We start from the raw sequence: 19,674 nt of genomic DNA on the forward strand, positions 1-19,674 counted from the left end.
GGCAAATGAAAATAATCCAAAGTAATTAGAAGTGAGCTGGTCTGGTCCTGAGAGCCCCCGGGCGGCCGGGTAAACATGACGGAGGGTCCGGGAGGGGGCCAGTGGAAGAGGGGGTGAAGGGGGGGAGGGAGGGCGCTGACCTTGTCCACATAAAGCAGTGATTTATGAAGTGCAGGGCACAGCAGCAGGGCTTCTGTCTTCTCCCGCAGAACCAAATTACTGAGGTGGAGATTAACACGCCGCTCACAACGGGCCCACTTCCAGACCCGAGGAAATTTTTTTATTTACATTTTCTCTTTTCATTTCCTCCTCCGTGTTTTAATGGTAATTGGGATATATGGAAGTCTATCCTTTTAAAACGCGGCCTTAAAAGTTGCACACTTATTGTATTGTGCACTAATAACCACCGGTTGATGGATGTGTTAATTAAAAAAAAAAAAAGAAGGGGGGAAAAGTTGTGCTAACTGAAGGCTAACCGTTTCGTTTGAGCCTCAAATGAGTTTTTTACCACTTGATTGAATCGCCCCACATTTAGGCAAAATAAAATGCTCAGGCGAGGGGGGTGCCGTGCGCATACAGAGTCATGATGGAGACTTAATGCAGCTTTTCGCCGGTGTCAATAGGAGGTCTCTCGGTGAATGGTGGAACTATTTCATGTGGATTTGGCTGCGATATTTTCTTTCTCTCCTATCCCCCCCTCTCTCTCTTCTTCTTCGTCTTTTTTTCTTTACTTCTTCTCCTTCTTCCCGCACTCCTGGAGGATGTGCTGGAATGCACCGCACAGGCCTTCCCAGTGTTTCCATGTGGCCCCTCGGCTGCAGCGGTGCAGGCTCTGCAGCTCTGTAGCTGGAGTCAGCTTGCAACCCACACGGGAATCCCCCTCTTCTCCAGACTGTCCCATCTGACTCTACGCAAGACTGTAGATTGAGCAGTAAAATAAAAGAAAAGAACTATTCACTTTTTAAACCAGAAAAAAAAATATTGATGCAGACGTATTCAAAGGATAAAAAAAAATCGAGCCAAGGTTTAGCCAATGAAGCTGAACCTCAGATCAAGTAAAATATGAAGCCGCTTGATCATAAAAATTCTCTACATTCGTTTATGAAATGCCTTTTTTTGCGTGACTGAACTCCTAAAACAAACAAGAAAGCCGCAAGCAAAATAAGCCCTGGTCCATTTGAGCAATTGAACCTCTTTTCAAGAATTTCACAGCGCTTAAAAAAAAAAAAAAAAAACCTAGACATCACCCGGATGCTGCAGGTCCCCCCTCACCCCAAATAAGTATGAAATGCTGTGTGGCATGATATAGTCGGAGCTAACATACCCTGAAGCCTGTTTGGCTCGTAATTTGTTGATAAACAGCTTTTCCACGCCGCCGTTTTAGCATGTCAAAATCATTACGACTCAAGGCATGGCATAATTCAGATAAAACATTTCACCGGAGCACATCAGAATAGTGTTTACGGCGGATCGCGTAAACAAATATAAATTAGAGCCCTGGCAAATCATTCTGAACAAGTGTTTTAAATTCAAACGCCTTTTGCAGTCGCTCGTTCAGGTGATTACACATTCAAGCACACTTACATATATAATCTTTCACGTCCTATCTTGCAATTTGCCGCATTAATGTAGACGGAGAATTCACACAGAGGAGGAAGAAGTGATCTTAAAGGAAGTCGAGATGCTGCCCGATGGAGCGGATAGATACAAAGCGAGAGCTCCCGCAGAGCTGTAAACATGAAGTTAAATATGGATGTTGTTTTATTACATTTGCTTCTTTGTCTTTTTTGTCTGCGGGATCATTTTCCCCAGCGCATCTGGTTGTGTTGATCACAATATCTGCAGATAAAATAGTGCAACTAAATATACATTTAAGTCAGGAGAGGATATTTCACGGGACACATGGGGTTATTTTATCAAGAATACAGTGATTTAAAGCAATATTTGAGTTTAGTTCACTTCACATCACCAGAAAGTGGAATTCAATAATTATTTTTTAACTACCATTGTCTAATGTGAAATATTCAATTGTAACTATACATTCAGAAAAAAAAAGTTCACTTCAGTTGAGCACGCCATCTTCTGTCAGGGTAAAGAATTGCACATTTTCTTCCCGTGTCCGAGCTGAGGGGGTCCAAGTACTCTTACCCCAATTTACCCCCGGTGATATACCGCAAAACCCCCGCGTGTTTATCCTCCGTTTTTCTCACCCCACACACATTTCCTCCTTTTCAGAAAAGCCCTCACACCGCTCTCTCTCTATCAGGATCCTCGATCAGACCCAGAGAGGCCGCGGAGCAATCACTTTCCCAGATTACTTGTATTTAATACACAATGCATCATAAAACAAATCCCTCATCCTGACAGGAAGAAAATAGAACAGCTCATTCGACTTGAGCTTTCCCAATTTATGGCTAAATTAAAAAGGCTTCCAACAATGGACAAGTCGAGGAGAGGCAGGAAATCAATGACCGGGCGGACCGGGGTCTCTCCTCGGTTCTCAAGGAGCGCAGAGACGGTGGGAATCGGTGGCGGGGTCCTGCCTTATTTACACATGATTTTTCCTGTCCTTCCTGCACATTTGCGCCGCGATTTCGTCAAACAATGGGCATTATCTGGGATGGAAGGTCAATGTCAGAGAGTGAGGAGTTATCCATCATCATCTGTTCTCATCAGCCAAAGCTCTGTCCCCCCCGACTTTATAAGCTGCCCAATAAAGTGCGCTCATTGACAACGAGGACGTTGCTTTATTATTCCATGCTCTTGTCCGGTTGATCGCCGTATCAGCTGCAGCGTTAAACTTCCAAATCTAGATCAAAAACCCCTCAAGAAAACATGCAGGTCTTTCTTTAGGGTGGATGACAAGCAGGTGCGCAGAGCAAACAAACAAGATAAAAGAGGTTTTAATTTCAAGATTGATTCAGACACCATAAACTCTAGCCCCGTATTCTCAATCAATATGTATGCTTTTATCAAAACTCGTTTCATAATGATCAATTTAAAAAGTTTTTTTTCGATGGGGGAAGGAGAGGGGTGGATGGGGGGTGGGGGTGGATTGGTGTGCGCTCGGGGGAAAAAATCGGGTGATTTGAGGAGGAGAACATAAGTACACGTACTTACAGCTTTCCTTCTTTTTTTTTGTTAAAGTCAGAGAAAAGCAGGTGATTAGGTCAATGTCTCAGAATGTGGCACGGGGACTTCTAATGGTCCGTATGGAGTTTCCTGGAGGTCCTCGGGAGCAACACTTAAGAAAAAAGAAAAGAGAAAAAAAAACAATTAGCGATTTTTTTTTTATGACCCAGTTCCCACTTTTCCTTTCTGCAACACAACTCACAAAGTGAGCGAATAAATAAGTAAATAAATGACACAAATAAGTAGAGAGAACATAGATTTCTTTTTCAGTTTGTTTTTTATGTGTTTAATAATGTCGTAAAAGGGTTCTTGCACGGCGCTGCGCGATGTGCAAAAAAAAAAAAAAAAAGTTTGGGAAACGCTTAGATTATAACGCGCCGCTTTGATGCTCGTGTTGCTTCGTTAAAGTAGCTGCCTGCGTAGAAGCCCCATCCCGACCTCTCCCTGACCCTTGCTCACCCTTTCCAACCCCGGGCCCCTGCCACTTTAAAATTTACTGCGGAGAGGAGCCTCTTCCGTCCAGGGACAGGGGCAGGAGACAGTCCCGTGTCTTGTTATTGTTTTGTTTTTTGTCTTTGAGTTGCCCCTCTCTTTGGCACACGGGGACGGACACGCAGGATCTTTCTCCGCGAGACAATACGCAAATGAGAAATATCACAACACAAAACTGTCCGCGAGGCGCAAAATAAGGGGCGATGCCTGCAGTCAACCCCCTTCTGAATCTCTCCGCTATCATACAGACGACACATCCCGACTGGCTGAGGAGGAGGAGGTGGGGGGTGAGAGGAAGAGAAAAATGAAAAGTTGAATGGCTACTAGAGGACACCTGGGTGCGTCAGGACAGGAGGGGTGACAAGAGAGGCGCGGACGAGCCGAACGAAGCGCACGCAGCTAAAAGTTGGGAGCGAGTTGATGTACCGGAGGGGATTTAGTTGCGAGCCGCGGTGTCTATAGGACAGTGAGAGGAGAATTAACGGAGTCAGCGCTGTCTGTGAGACAGGATAGTGAGGGAGGATTTCCTTTTACCGACCGCGCGGTGTCTGAGAGACAGTAAAGTGAGAGCGCACCGGCGAGAAGTCGACTCCTCCTGCGGCTCGGAGACCCGGAGACGCGCCGCTACAGAAACACACACATACACACTGGTGATTTATTTTTATTTTTTACTATGATAAAAATCTGGAGAATGCGCCGTAGCGAAATCATTTTCTACTTTTAATGTTTCTGTGACCGCTTCGCTCATTCACCTTTTTGAAAAAAGGACTTTTCGGCACTTTTTCTTTTATCGGTTAACGACGCAGTTATTATCCCAAGAGGTTTTAACTGACGCACGCCGCGAGAACAAATTTACACGGTAAGGAAATCTGAGTTTCTGACAAAAACTTAATATTTCCCTTGCTTTACGGTGGCAGCAAAAAAACGCACCGCTATGGAGGAAGTTGGTGAAATTATTAAAACGGCTAATTTGCAGGATATGAGCAGATCCTCTATTAGCCCGGACAAAGGGCTTCGCATAACCTAAATATTTATTCAGTGGCAGGTTATACAGAGACAGATTTGTGACCCTGAGAGAGATTCCGTTTTGCATTCCAACAATCGGCTTGTCTTCATAATTCTTATCATTCGCGGTTTCCTGCAATTGATTTGTTTCCCAGTAAAGTTTACAGCTGCTGGATAATAAATATTAAACGCTTTAAAACGACGTGTACGCGTCTTCGAGGAGAAATGTTATGCAAATATTTTGAAAAGGATAGAAGTCCCCTCAGATCGTCATTTGCATAATAATTCATCTGTATTGTGTTTATTGTTATTTTGTTCTTGAGGTGTTTATTTAAGAACTGTGTTGGCATTATGAACGAGAGCAACAGAAGACAATCACCTTTCATTATTATTATTATTATTGTTGTTATTATTATTGTTATTATTATTATTATTATTATTAAGCTTTAATTAAAATCAGGAATTTCGTTCATTTATTCGTTAAAACTACATTTTCAGAAACGAATTCAAACGTCAGTTGAAGTTTTAAATGCAGAATAATTTACCATCAAACAATAATATTGCTGTCGTTTTTGCCTTTATGTCTTTTTTGTGTAAGAAAAAATACATGTTGTAGAAGTCAAATTGAAATAGAATTAGATGGGAACTGTTGCATTACATGTTTTATTTTATTCTTTCAATTCAGTTATATCTGGTGCTGATTTATTGTTGTCACTTATCACCATGGACCACATATTAATATCATTTAGATTTTTATTTTTATTTTCCAAGTGAAAATTGCACAATTATTGAAGTGCTACTTAAAGTGTGTAAAATGTCAAAGATATACAAGAATACTTGTAATCTATTTCTTGTTTTTAAAAAAAGACTTTAATTACTTTTTAAATTGTTGTTATTTTAATTGCGCGTGTATGTGTATGTGTGTGTTTGCGTGTGTGTTTCACCCCAGACCTGCTCCTAACATTGAGTTTTATTTCTCTGTGGGAGGTATGTGGTTAGTCAGTGTTTTGACACAGTAACCTGGACTGATACTGATCAAAGTCTGATCTCTCTCTCTTTCTCTCTCCTCCTCTCTCTTCTCTGTCTCTTTTCTCTCTGCAGATCTTGGATGGGTCAGGCAATGTAAAATTCTGCGTGGATGCCAGCAAACCAGATATCGGCAGCTGGCTGAAGCACATCCAGTTTGCCCCTGTGGCCAAGCAGCATAACCTGACCGCGTGCCAGATAGATGATCAGGTACGTGGAGACACGGCTCTTGCTTCCCACCTGAAAAAACAACTTCGACAAATGAGGAGACGAATATGATCTGAAGAAAAGAAAAAGATAGAGAGAGAAAACAAACACTTTTGAGTGACTTGATTTTGAACTCCCATGTGCTGATGTGTCATCTCGCAGTCAGACAGGATGAATCAAAGTTTTAAACTATGCTCAACTTTTTCCTTTACACGTATCTCTGATGTCAGATGGCTTCCCCGTACTTTCCAAAGGCTGCCCCGTCTGCATGCTGTTGTGTTAAAAGGTGTTATTGTCATCTAAGTCAGATAGCCCAATGAGCGGCTGGCCCACCCTGCCTCTGCTTTACCCTCACACACAGCCCTTCTCCCACGCTGCACCGCAGAGGCTCCTCGCTATCTGTGTGTGTTTTCCTTCTGTAATTGTGTTCTGGCTTCTGCCGTGCGAGGACCACAGGGCAGGATCAGAGGCGGCCGGCCAAGACGATAGTTCCACACACTTCCCCGTCACGCTTGCGATATAAACTCTTAGACATGCCAGGAATGTCAAAGTCCTTTTGCTGCTCACCTGGCTGTACAGAGGTGCGTGCTGTAGACATGGGGGCCTGTTCACCTCGGTAATCCCACAGCCAGGGGCTCCTCCCACGCTGGAGCACACGGTGAGGCAGGAAGACAAGAGGCTAAACTTTATTTGACGCGCGTGTGGAGCATACCATCACTTGACCCGAACAAAACATAATCTAGCTTGCGTGTTTGTCATCACCTTTCACTGGTGGTCCATCAGGACTACTTGTTGAGTGTCGTAGCAGAAAGTTCAGTATGGCTCTTAGTCACATAATTACAGTAGCTGACATACAAACTGCAAATACAATTCCCACAAAAAAAAAAAAAGCATTTGACTTTTTTTAGGCACTGAACAACTTGCAAAGCAAGTACTCTTCTCTTCATACTGTGTCAGTAGAGACGAAGGAGAGAGACACACACTTTACGTAATGGAAGCAGATTAGAAGATGCCGTCCAGAAAGTACTTACGGAGTGTCTTTTAAAAGACACAGAGAGACAAACAGGCAGAGAGAGCTCTCCCGAGGTGCATTCTGCGCGAGGTGTGACTCCCTGTCAACACTGTGGTTCTGCTTGGGTGGCTGTGTAAGGCTCCGACAGGTCACGGACATGGCTATGATGAGGTGATTGTTAAGTATTACACACTGTCACAACACGGCACAATGTGCTGTCTTTAAGCCTTCCGGCCAACATTGGTGTTTTTGAAAACACACTGTAGCGTCTCACAATGCCTGTCTGTGTGTTTAAAATGAATAGACTAAATGGGGTGGTCTTGTAAAGCCGCTGTCAGATTTTGGTACTGTCTGCGAGCCTCAGTGAGTGTGTGTGTGTGCACTTATGCTCAGGAGGGTCTTTTGTGTCCGTGTGTGCGCAGACGTTTATGTGCACTGACTTGTTGTTAGAGCCTCAAGTGTTTCATTGTGTCTGTGAAGTGTGTGCACACACCTGTAAGTCCTTGCGTTTCTGCATATATGCATATATAAAGTCTCTCTGTCTCTCTGCAACCCTGTGAATTGTTCACTGCGGTTCTGATGACTCCCTGTGCTCCTCATTCTGAGCTGGAAATGTTAAAACACACAGTACCTGATTCCAACAGGTTTTTACTGCCACAGAGAAGTGCTGAGTCGAAACCACATATTACACACTCGCCACATAACGTGTACCATCACCAGAGTTTCCACAGTGGGGCCTGACCGAGCTGCTCAGCTCAGCCGGCTCGCTTACTCCTTGTTCTGCTAAATCTCTCCTCAGAAACAAATTTAAATAAATCCACTCCTGCCATGCCTTCATCAGAGATGTTTTGTTGCGTGATTTATTTTTTCAGACAATGTCACACAAAGACGGGCCGTTTCCAGGTGTGCTGGCCGTCATTCGGTCCTGGTTCTTCTCAACCACCAATTTAAGCCTGCCAGTGTGAGAGCAAAACTGGTCTCCATCCTCTAATTTCTGACCCAGTTCTGTTTATCATAAAACTTTATGACCAATCTCAGGAGAAGGAGGGAGTGAGAGAGGAATGAATGAGTGACTAGAGAGAGAAAAAAAAATACTCTTTTTTTCCCTCAGCACAGGAACTGTTTGGCATCCCACTTCTCCTTTTCCTCTTTCTACTCATTTTTTCTCCCTCCTCCAAATGCATAAAGAGTCTGTTTTGCGAAAGCATCTACGGTGAACTCGAACAGATCCTGCAAATATTAATGGGAGAGGACATGAGAATGAGTGGCAATAATTTGCCACATATCTGACATTCAGCAAACAATGACTGCCTTGTTCCAAAGTGGAAGAAAAACAGGAATTCGGACGTAAATGGACCCAAAACATTGTGTCATTGCATGTCCGGCTGTTTAACTATAATAGGACTAAAGTCACAGATTATATATCGTTTTCCTTAGCGCCGTTTTCTGCACATTCAGTATTTAAATGACATTTAACAGGGACGGCCTTTTTATTTTTATGGCCTCTCTGTTTTATCATTTTATATATGTGACTGTGCTGAGTAGAACGCAACAGGAAAGACCGGAGAGGAAGGAGATGGCAGGTGTCACAGTTTGTGAGTCACACTGAAATCTGTAATTACTTAAACGTGCCACGGCTCACAGGTTTGAATTTAGTCTTTTCAAAAGAAAAACTGCTCTGTGAACAATATTATACATATTAATATTATTATTTTAATCAGAAGCCCATGTGGAATTCTTTGAAGGCGTTCATAGATATTAATTAATGATTAAAAAAAAAATCTTATTACAGCTAATTTGGAACTGATGTATCTTTTAACTGCGGCCGGGGACCTGCTGTTTGTGTTTAACCTTAGCCCATCAGCGCCACAATGCTCGAGCTCCCCTGATCTCCTCATTTGTTTCCTAATGCGACTAACAACACAGTCTGAGCTCTCCTCCTCGCGCAGATTCACGATCAACACGTTTTGTCGTTAGGATAATTAGGGCAATTAGCGCTTAAAAACCCTCCACCGTGCTCCTCACTCTACTGATTCAACTGAAAGGAAAATTGATTAAAAGTGTAATTAACATCATCCAACGAGGCCCTGAAGAGCCTTTCATAAGACAGTGCAGGGGCATATGAGAGTTAATCTCATTGGCTCTATTGATTCTCACTCAATATTGAGTGCGATGAAGTGGCTTGGGGGCATATTAGCCAAACACTGACGGTCACTCACAATGAAAAAACATACTGGAGGCAAAAGTGATTGTAACTCACTGAGATAACAGCTTGAAGCTCATTCAGTTAAACGACCGAGGGGGTTTTAAGGAAGAAAAAAAAAAATGCTTGCAAACTTAAAAACGGGATTGCTTTTCATTTACAGTTTTTATCTGTTTTTGATGACACGTCACTCATGAGATACCAGACTGTTCCTTCTTCTTCTTCTTCCAATTACACATTCCTGGGATGGAATGCTTTATTTGTCATTTTATGAGCACAATAAAATTAGGATTCCCACTTCCGAATCATTAGCAGCTTTAAAAGAAACGGACAGAGTGCATTCATTAAAAAATAATGCACGGAGTTATGAAGTTATGAAACCCATAATTAATGCCTTGTAAAATATTTTCATTTATTTCTTCACATTGCTCATGGAAAATAAGAAAAAAATTCTTGCATTTGCAGCTTTCACAGCTCTGATGGCAGACACAGAGGAAGAAACCATTTTTGAGTGTGTTTGTTTTGCATTTAATGCTCTTATAATGTCCGCTGAGGGCAGGAGGGCAAACAGTGCATGACCATGGAGGGTAATGTCCTTAGTGATACTTAGACAGCGAGACACTCGCAGCTGTCTCACTCTAACATAACATGAACATGCCATTTCGACTTCCTTACATGTTCATCCAATTTGCTGCAACCAGATGCGCGTTGTGCGCTCATATTTTTATTGCTATCTAAGTCACGAAATGGCTTTGATTAGAAGCCAAGCGATGGTGACTGCCAAACACGCTGTACATGTTGCATGACCCTGAGCTACAGGGAGGTCGTAACACACATGCTGCTGTTATACAACTACTGTACAAACACGCAGTGCTCATTCGCTTCAGGTTTAATGATATTTTGCTCTTGTTTTTGAAATGTATTCCTAAATACTCCATTCATTATCCATTATTTGAGTCCATCCGTTACGAGTGTTGACTGAGGGATTGGGTAGTCTTTCTTTTCCGTAGTTTAACATTAACAGAAAATGTTGAATTTATTGCGGTTTATAAGACCAGCGCTCAGACTGAGAGTTCACTGTGGCGGGGCAGCGTCACTGAATGGCATACCTGTCAAATGAGCTCCGCGTGAGCAAGAAATCGTCCAGCAGGGTGTGACCGGGGGAAAATGTGACTGTGTTTACTCTGCTAATGACTAATGGTGTCAAGGTGACGAGGTTGTCCGATTATAGCCTCTGATCTCGTTGTGGTTGTAACCTTTGACAGAGAGTGTACAAGAAAGAGAAAGATAAGTAGTCGCTTGATAAACTAACACACACGGGTGAAAATAATATAGAAACTACTTAGTCTGCATACCATTTAAACCACTTACAGTAATACATCAGGATGAGTGTACTGGGACATAGTTGGAATATGGTAAAATAATTAGGAAACGGCCGTAACGTTGAGGCGAAATGTTTTCACAGTGTGAACTCAGACACCGTTGCTATCTTATCTACGGAATTATTTTAAGCCACTGTTAGTCCGCTGGAAGCCGATGTGAGTGTGTGTGTGTGTGCGTATGTGCGTGTGTGGGTATGCGTTTGTTAGTATGTCCGTGACATGTTAGGGATGATGACCCCAAGAATCAAACACTGCGTCCCTCTGCTCCGCAGTGAGTCGTGCTTTCACTGTTTATCTGTGGCGACCCTCTGGGAAAAGGTGGAGCTGTTGGGGGAATTCCCCTCCTGTTCATAATCACCGTCTTGTGCGCGCTTGTGCGTACAGAATACATATTTTTGTGTGAAAAGAACAGATTGATGTTTTAAAGACAGAGCACAGAGGTCAGACTGGTTTCTTTTTCTATGGTAGGTGTTTTCCAGTGATTTAAAGACTGACCTGTGTGTTTCTTTATTAAATAAGTACTCTTACTGTGCCATTTTACCTTGAACCCGTACTCCTGTTTTTACGAACAAAATGGATTTGACAGTGTCCATTAATTTTTATGTTCCGAGACCTCAGTCCGCTCCCTGGTAGCTTTCCAAAGAGCCTCCCTCCTCAGTCTCAGTATCAGTCTCTCAGAGCGGAATCCCTGCACGCTTGAATGTCTGTTTAAACCACTGTCTGATTGTTCCAAAATCACAATATTTTTGTGGCCTTACAGGGGTGACAGCCTGCTAGTCTTGTCTATGTCTATACATGGATGCATGTATGGCGGATGATCCATGTTCACACGTGTGTGTGTGTTTAGAGTTTAGGCAGAGGTCATAGATGGCATGTCCGGGATTAAAGTCCTTGTTGGGTTCCCTTTATTCTTTTTTAAAAAACAATAGGGTTGCTGCACTGCTGTCGCTGACCAGGCCTGTATTTCTCCTTTTGAGAAACCCATTGAAACGTTGGCTAAAATGATTGCTCAGAAAAGAAATCTATTTTTTGGATTAAATTTGGTGGTTAATATGTAATACGTCTCTCCTGGTCTGGATAAGTGTAACGACTCTGGTTTAGCCCTGTAATGGGAGTCAGATTTGCAGGGCTTGTTACCCTCCCACTGATTTTCTTGGCAGCTTACATTTTTTAATGCCTGAATTTAAATCATACTTTTATGCTACCGCAAAACCGTGCACCAATCACTCCTCAGTTATTGACATGCAAGAGCTCCGCTTCGGACGAGTTGAGCTGCCTTTGCTCCAGTGTCACATTTAGCATTACATCATTTGCCAGAAGTAAGAACAATGACATGAACAATTATAGAATAGTCTACAGAATACCTCATGATCTTTGTTTTGACCGAAGATATTTATCAAAGGCCTCTGTGGAGCCATGGTGGCTGTAGTGTTGTAGTACATCTCGTCAGGAATTCCCTTCATGAGCGGCGTACCTGTGACCCGTGCCTTCCCAGAAGAACACCCCGAGTCCTCCCCCACCTACTAGACGTATTTCTAATAAATTCCTCCATAGTCATTGTCATGTTGACACAGCAAAGGAAGGTAATATGTTAAACCTCCGAAGCGTGCCAAAAATAACCCCATGTCCGATTGTTTCACTGAGAAAGGCTATTGTGTGTCCATGGGAAGCGGCGCAGTCCCAGGGTCTCTCAGCTGATTCTTCAACACACATTCGCATGTTGTCATGCTTTCATAATCAGTGTGTACTGCACATGAAATAAAATGCAGTGAAAGTATATAGAAGGGCATTAGGAATAGAAAGCTCTGTGCATTAAATGAATACCTAGGAGCTGTCTGGCTGTTTCCCCTATCACCAGAATGCTCAATTAAGAGAAAGCTTTTTTTTGTTTTTTCAACGACTTGCTTGTTTAGCTTGCTGTTAAATTAGTTAGCATGCTTTCCACACATTCATTTACCATTTCCTGCCCACTTCAAGCTTTCCTGAGTGTGCAGTATTTATGAGACAGTATATTTATTCTGCAGTATGGTTTGTGCTTTCATTTTATATTCATGAAGATGGATGTCGTACATAATGATTAATTACAAGTTAATGAGCGTGTGTATTTTCATGTTTATGTCTCCGGTGTGCGTGTGGTGGGGGAATGACATTCGTGTACATAACTAGGGGGATTTGCGTGTGTGTGTACAGTACCAAAAGCTACCCCAAGTGACCTCTGCTGGTTTAAAAAGTTTGTAGCCTGGTCCACATTTCAAAGTAAAATACCAAAAACAGCTGCCACATCTTTACATAAAAGCCAAACGTGTTGACCTGTACAGTTTTGTGTAAACACAGTTGAAGTTCTAATAAAATATTCTTTGTGTTCCAGATCTTCTACAAAGTCACCAGAGAGATTTATCCTGGTCAGGAGCTGCTACTTTTCATGAAGGCTGAAGAGTATTCATGTGACACGATGGCCCCCGATATTCACGGTGAGCACCCATTCACACTCCTCCGTTCATTGTCAACACATATCAATATATACACTTTGCTTAAAATGCATGCTAATTTCTGTCCATCCCTTTTGCAGAGGAGAGGCAGTACCGCTGTGAAGACTGCGACCAGCACTTTGAGTCCCGCAGCCAGCTGCTGGACCACCAGAAGCAGCCATGTGGGATGCCCCCCTCATCCTTCCTCAACCCAGGTCTGACTTCAGTTCTAAAACCGGTGTGCTTTTTTTAATGCCATTGTCAGCAGTAGGTAATGAACATTAACGAGAAGGATCTGTATGGCGGAACACTTTGTTTGGGCTTTGTTTGTCATTGGGCGCACTTAAAATGAGACCAGTAATTCATTGTGGAAAGATGAGTCTGTAAACTCTTCTTTTATATAAGCTGTCTTTGAAAATGAATATCATACGTATTTGCTCTTGGAGACATTGGACATTCTGACTTTTACTTGGAAGCAGTCCTTGTAGAGACAAGCGGGAAATGAACTGGGAAGAGAGTGTTGTGATATGAAGCAAAGGACCCTAGCAGGATCTGAGCTAGGGATGTTGTGCCCCAACCACAAAGTCATCAGGATACCTTGCCAACTTTTCTTTCAAATCAGTCTTTGTGTTGTTAAGTTGTTTATGTGCGTTTATTCTTGTGCATTTAGGAGGAGACAATGATCTGAAGGCTCAAGAACCTCAAGACTTGCGACCCCTTCACATGTCCCATGGACTACATGAGTGTAAGGAGTGCGACCAAGTCTTCCCTGATATCCAGAGGTAAGTACATAGCAGACACTTTTTGCTTTTGGACTTTTGTTTTTCTGTTGAAAGATTGTTGCTGTGACTACCTGACTTTTCATAGATGCATGCAGAGAGCTGCTGATGACCAGCAGCCAAGTCTGACTGAACTGCTGAATCCTCACTGTTGGTTTATTTTGTGTGCTTCCTGCAGCTTGGAGGCTCACACTCTGTCCCACTCTGAGGAGAGGGAATATAAATGTGACCAGTGTCCCAAGGCCTTCAACTGGAAATCAAACCTGATTCGGCATCAGATGTCGCACGACAATGGCAAGCACTATGAGTGTGAAAACTGCTCAAAGGTAAAGTGATGACTTTTGCAGACATTTTATTTATTTTTCTGGAATTTGTGTTTTATATATATATATATATATATATATATATTTTTTTTTTTCCTCAAATCAGTTAGTAACTCCCCCGTGTTTCTGTGTGGTTCCTTCCCCCAGCAGGTGTTCACAGACCCCAGTAACCTACAGAGGCACATTCGCTCACAGCACGTTGGGGCACGTGCCCATGCCTGCTCTGACTGTGGCAAGACGTTCGCAACGTCTTCGGGCCTCAAACAGCATAAGCACATCCACAGCAGTGTCAAGCCCTTCATGTGTAAGTCACTAAGACCCTACCTATGTAAGTCTCCTCAGTACATTATAATAATAACAGTAATAACATGCTTTGACTTGCCTTTAATAGAAACCCTGTTTGTTTTTTTGCAAAAACACACTTTACCCATCCTCAGCTCCTTCTCAGGATTTAATCACATGCTATTCTACAGAGGATCAGACAATATAGTAGTTGTGTTTAGCGTGACAATGCCATTTCTTTTTTCTTTCTTTTCTGCATAAGTATTCTCACGCCCTGCTAACATTTTAGTAACCACATTTAACTTAGCAGTTAAAACTTGATTTAATCCCATTTGCCGTTGCCTTTAACAGTGACCCTGACATTATCTGCTGTCAACACAACTCCTTCATTCTCAGTTTTATTTCATCCCTGCTCTCAGTAAACTCCTGCAAGACCCTGACATATTTTGACCTTTCACACTTTCACCACCTCACACTAGGGATCAGATCTGTTTCCCCTGAAGCATTATGACCTTCACCCTTTGCCACTTCGCTCTTTCCCTCTCTTTCCCTTTTTTCACACACGAGGCTAAAATACTATCCATGCATCAAATACACACTATATTCCTTGCAAACAAATACATGCGCACGCGTGCACACACACACACACACACGCACACGCGTGCAGGAGTTACTGCATCTCTGTTGAAGACCTCAGATTCACCACTCTCTTCTTCGGCTCCAGCGCAGGCACCATTCCTCACAAATAGCAACCACATGTACGGCCCTCTTCCCCACGCTCCCTCTGAATAGGAGTCCATTTGCTGTAATCAGCACAAAATATGCAGGTTTAAAAACAACTAATAGCTGTCTTTAAAAAAAAAAAAAAAGAAAGAAAAGAAAAAAAAAAGCCCAAGCAACCCCAAACATGACGGCTGTCAGAGAGTGCTTGTGTGTCTGTTGTTTGTGTTCCTGCTCTTGAAGGGCATGTACGTGTTCTGGAGAGTACCTCTGTTCTATATGCGGGCGCATGTTTCTGTTTGTGTATTTTTGCACGTTATGTGTCAAGGATGCGTGCGTCTCAGGGCTTGAGTACAAAGGGAAGCACTCAGACTTGCTCGGTTATTAATCCTTGCGCCCCACTCAACATTACTTATCTGCCGCTCTTCACACGGGAATGTGTTTATAATATATTTTTTTTCAGTTTATTAAGAGCTGACAAATACACGCGTGTAGTGAATCAGATCTCACGCTCAGTGTGTAATGCATGTGTGTTGTTAGTCTATAAATGTCACAACTACATGATTTATGGCGCAGGCCTTTTCCTTGTAGTTTGCTCAAGCCATGTGGCTATACTTGTAAAAGTACACACAAAGAGAGAGCAATAGAAGCAGTTACAATACCATTTATGATTTAAATTTTCAAGTGGACATACCTCACTGTCAATGTTTGCAAGCACAATTACATTCATGTTAAACAACTGAACCATTGAGGTTTCAGTGTTCAGAATTTCTTCCGGTGTTGCCAGACACAGACGCTCTTTTCTTTTTTCCCCAGATGTTTCCAAAATGTTTTCTACTACCATATTGCTCGGATTGTATCTGCCAAAACCAAGCCACAAGTTTCAATGAAGTTTTCTTGGTCTATTCATTAAAATTTTCTTCTCTTTTACATTCACACTTGGATCAAACTTTCCCATTTGGAGTTGCTTTGTGCTGTTTATTCCGATCTCTTTCCAAAATACGCTTTCCTGCTCTTCTCTTTGAATTGCTTCTTCTGCACCTTGTGGCTGGAAGGCATCCAAAGTATGCAGAAGTGCAATCACACTGTGAGCCTAACCACTTCCTTATCCTCGTTTTGAAGATCTAATAACAATGTGAGCGAAATCAATCATCCCAAGATGCTTCTAACTGCTTTCTTATATTGTGCAATCAAAGCCTTATTGAAATATGCTGTAGTGCAGCCAATCTAGAGAAAAGAGCGCAGGAAAACTATATATACTTGGCTCCCATTCCACTTCTAACATCATCCATTGGTGGAAGATAAAGTTGACAGATTAATAATGGCCATTGATAAGATCAGACGGTGGGTTTTGTTCTTGGGTCGGGTGTTGTCACTGTATGGTCTCCCAGGGTCAGACAGAGTGACAGACGGCCAGACACGGATTGACTGTGGGAAGGTCGCTTAGCACAGGACGACAGGGTCCGAGCTATGGGGACAAGGTGAGGGGGTGACTCTAGAGGCCCGGAGGGGGCAGAGGGAAGAGAGGCAGTAGAGGACGTGAGACCTGTCCCTGGGAACCGGACTGCAGGATAGGATTCATTCAACTCCACTTCCTTCACAAACTTAAAATAGAGCCATTGTACTGCATGCGGCTGAGAATGTGTGTGTATCTTTATGTCTGCATGCCCGTGTGTGTCTATGTGTGCGATTTAATTTCTTTGTGTTGTGTGAATATTTTGTGAATGCGCCTGCATGTCCATATGTGTGTCTGTGTGTGATTGTTTACGGACTCGGTGGGAGCGTCCCTGGGAGGACAATGGGGCTGGAGATGCCTGGGAATCTGGTTTGATGTGCAGGTGATGAGTGGCAGCGAGTGACTCACACCGTCAACCAAACACATTCCCTTACAATGCCAGGATCTGGACACGCCTCTTCTTTTTTATTTTGCTGGAAAGCTATTGTCAGAGTATTGATGGGAACACAACGTTATCACTCATACTGTATTTCCTCTGCCTTAGCTTCAGAAGGCCTGGAGCATAACTAGAGATGTCATATCATGTGATGTCATTTTGTGGTGTTTATGTGCATGTGGGCGGGTCAGTGTGTGTTGGATGCTGATACATTCTACATCTGTCTCTGTGCCCCTGCAGGTGAGGTATGCCACAAGTCCTACACCCAGTTCTCTAACCTTTGCCGCCATAAGCGCATGCATGCTGACTGCCGTACACAGATCAAGTGCAAGGACTGTGGACAAATGTTCAGCACCACCTCTTCCCTCAACAAGCATCGGCGCTTCTGCGAAGGAAAGAATCATTTCACAGCAGGGGGGTTGTTTGCCCACGGTATGCCACTCCCTGGTGGCCCTGGTTTGGACAAATCAGCTCTTGCGATGGGTCACAGCAGTGCTGGGCTGGCTGATTATTTTGGGGCTAGCCGTCACCATAGTGGGCTCACCTTCCCTGCTGCCCCAGCGTTTCCTTTCAGCTTCCCTGGCCTGTTCCCCTCTGGACTCTACCACCGGCCACCGCTCATTCCTGCCACCACTTCTCCTGTCAGACAACCTGCCCATGCACCTCTTGCTGGGCCTGGTGCAGAGCAGAGTAAGAGTCCACTGCTGCCTCTGAGCCCTGGTGCTCAGGAGTCTCAAGAGCTCCTCAAAGCGCTCCGTAAAGATGGTGGGTCACCTGGAAATCAGATGCCAGGCTTAGAACTCCATACCCAGGGTTCTTCATCCTCCATGAAGCAGCAGAACAAGCAGAGTGACCAGTCAGAAAGCAGCGACCTGGATGATGTCAGCACGCCCAGCGGAAGTGATCTGGAGAGCACGTCAGGCTCCGAGCTTGAGAGCGACATGGACAGTGAAAGAGAAAGGGGGGCTGCTCGGGAAAATGGCAAAGGTCCCAAGAGGAAGGCCAGTGAAGGAGGCCCCCAAAGTCCTAGCCTGATGGGCAGCAGTGCTGCTAAAGACTTTCCAGGCCCTTCCCTCATCCCATCCTCACTGGACGAGCACACAGCTGTAACAGGGGCTGTGAATGACTCTATTAAGGCCATTGCCTCCATTGCTGAGAAGTACTTTGGCTCAACAGGGCTAGCTGGCCTGCAGGACAAGAAGGTTGGGTCTCTGCCATATCCCTCTATGTTCCCACTGCCTTTCTTCCCAGCTTTCACTCCTCCAGTTTACCCCTTCCCAGACAGGGACCTCAGACCTGCAGGCCTGAAGGGTGAGCCACAGTCACCAGCAGATGACTGCAAGAAAGCCCAAGGCAAATCTTCCTCAGAGTCACCATTTGACCTCACCACCAAGCGAAAGGAGGAAAAGTGTGCTCCATTTGCTCCCTCAAAACCAGAGGTTTCACACACTGTTGGTCAGGATCAGCCGCTAGATCTGAGCCTGGGGTCCAGGGGCCGTGGACGTAACCCAAGAGAGGAGGAGACCAAGAAGAATCTGAGTTATGAAGAGGAGAAGGGAGTGGTGGAGATCCCAAAAGCAGACACCTCTTTACAACATGCTAGGCCAACCCCTTTCTTCATGGACCCCATCTATAGGTATTGTTATTCCCAGTTTCTCACCCAGCCTTAATTCATGTTATCACTGTAATTGTATGCAATTTTACAAAATACTTAAACTAATGTTAAATATTTTCATACTGAAGATCTGTATGCAGGCTGTATTTACTCTTATCTAGTTGTATTTTGTGTTGTAAAACTGAATATAAGTGTATCAAAATGTGTGGTTGTACCTGCCTTAAGAGCTGATAGAAATCTACTATTAGCAGGGTTGAGAAGAGGAGAATGAGCGATCCGTTTGAGACTCTGAAAGACAAGTATATGCGACCAGCTCCGGGCTTCCTCTTCCATCCACAGGTAGGTTCTGACCTCCACAGGAAGCAGGGGCAACTTGGGACATTTAGTGGGAACATAAGGTGACGCACATGTTATTGTAACTATATCATTCAAACTCACTGGTGTAACTTTTGTAATAACTTCTTGTAATTTTTACCTACTGGTTTCTTTTTATTTCCTTTTTAAATGAATGGTATATTTTGTAGAAGTGGGGCTAATCCTTGGTACGTTGTATGCACTTGAATTCAGGAAGTGATGACTCTTATGTAACGGTGGCACGATCACTGTTACCTTCACATGGCATTTAAGCGGTCGCTTCATATTGTGATTCTCTCTATAATGAGCTCTTATACACAATGATTGTCCCAAGCTGACCAAACCGGATTAATGAGGATTACTATGTGGCTCCGGTCCTACCCTAGCTACTGCCTGGCTATCTGAAACAGATGTGCCAGAAAGAAAGGCCACATTGTGACACGTCTTCCCGTAATGTGTGTTTGATTACAATATAAAAAATGATATGCTCTTAAAGCAATGATTTCTGCCCCTGGCCTTTTCTGTGCCAGTATTTCCAGTGTGAAACTCTGTATAACGTCTGTGTGCGCGCGTGCATGCGGGGTCTATGTGTGTCGACGACATGTTGCATTGACGTTCATTTGTTCAATCTTTCCCCGCGGGTGAGAACGGTCTGTCGGAAAGTGAAAACACCACTTTCTCAGGCATATGATTTTTTTCCCCTCCTTTCTGGCCGTTTCAGGTCTGGTTTTTACAGGCTGTTTCATTTGGCTGATTTATGTCCCCTGTCCAGACTGTTGCAT

General features: G+C 43.6%; 1 protein-coding gene across 3 annotated transcripts in view; it reads left to right on the forward strand.

Annotated features, from left to right (window-relative positions):
- The window catches only part of mecom (MDS1 and EVI1 complex locus), a 122,691-nt gene that overhangs the window by 91,304 nt on the left and 11,713 nt on the right, over positions 1–19,674 (forward strand). The window contains exons 1-9 of one of the 3 annotated variants that reach the window (XM_047594532.1): positions 3,115–4,483; positions 5,731–5,865; positions 12,828–12,930; positions 13,029–13,142; positions 13,598–13,709; positions 13,885–14,032; positions 14,177–14,357; positions 17,164–18,559; positions 18,787–18,877. In XM_047594532.1, coding sequence (XP_047450488.1) covers positions 12,882–12,930; positions 13,029–13,142; positions 13,598–13,709; positions 13,885–14,032; positions 14,177–14,357; positions 17,164–18,559; positions 18,787–18,877 — 2,091 coding nt within the window. In that variant the 5' untranslated portion in view covers positions 3,115–4,483; positions 5,731–5,865; positions 12,828–12,881. Of the gene's footprint in view, positions 1–3,114; positions 4,484–5,730; positions 5,866–12,827; positions 12,931–13,028; positions 13,143–13,597; positions 13,710–13,884; positions 14,033–14,176; positions 14,358–17,163; positions 18,560–18,786; positions 18,878–19,674 lie in introns of those variants that run through there. The other 2 variants (XM_047594533.1, XM_047594531.1) reach the window with 2 other exon arrangements.

The sequence above is a fragment of the Mugil cephalus genome, chromosome 9 (assembly GCF_022458985.1).
Source record: "Mugil cephalus isolate CIBA_MC_2020 chromosome 9, CIBA_Mcephalus_1.1, whole genome shotgun sequence".
Lineage (NCBI taxonomy): Eukaryota > Metazoa > Chordata > Actinopteri > Mugiliformes > Mugilidae > Mugil > Mugil cephalus.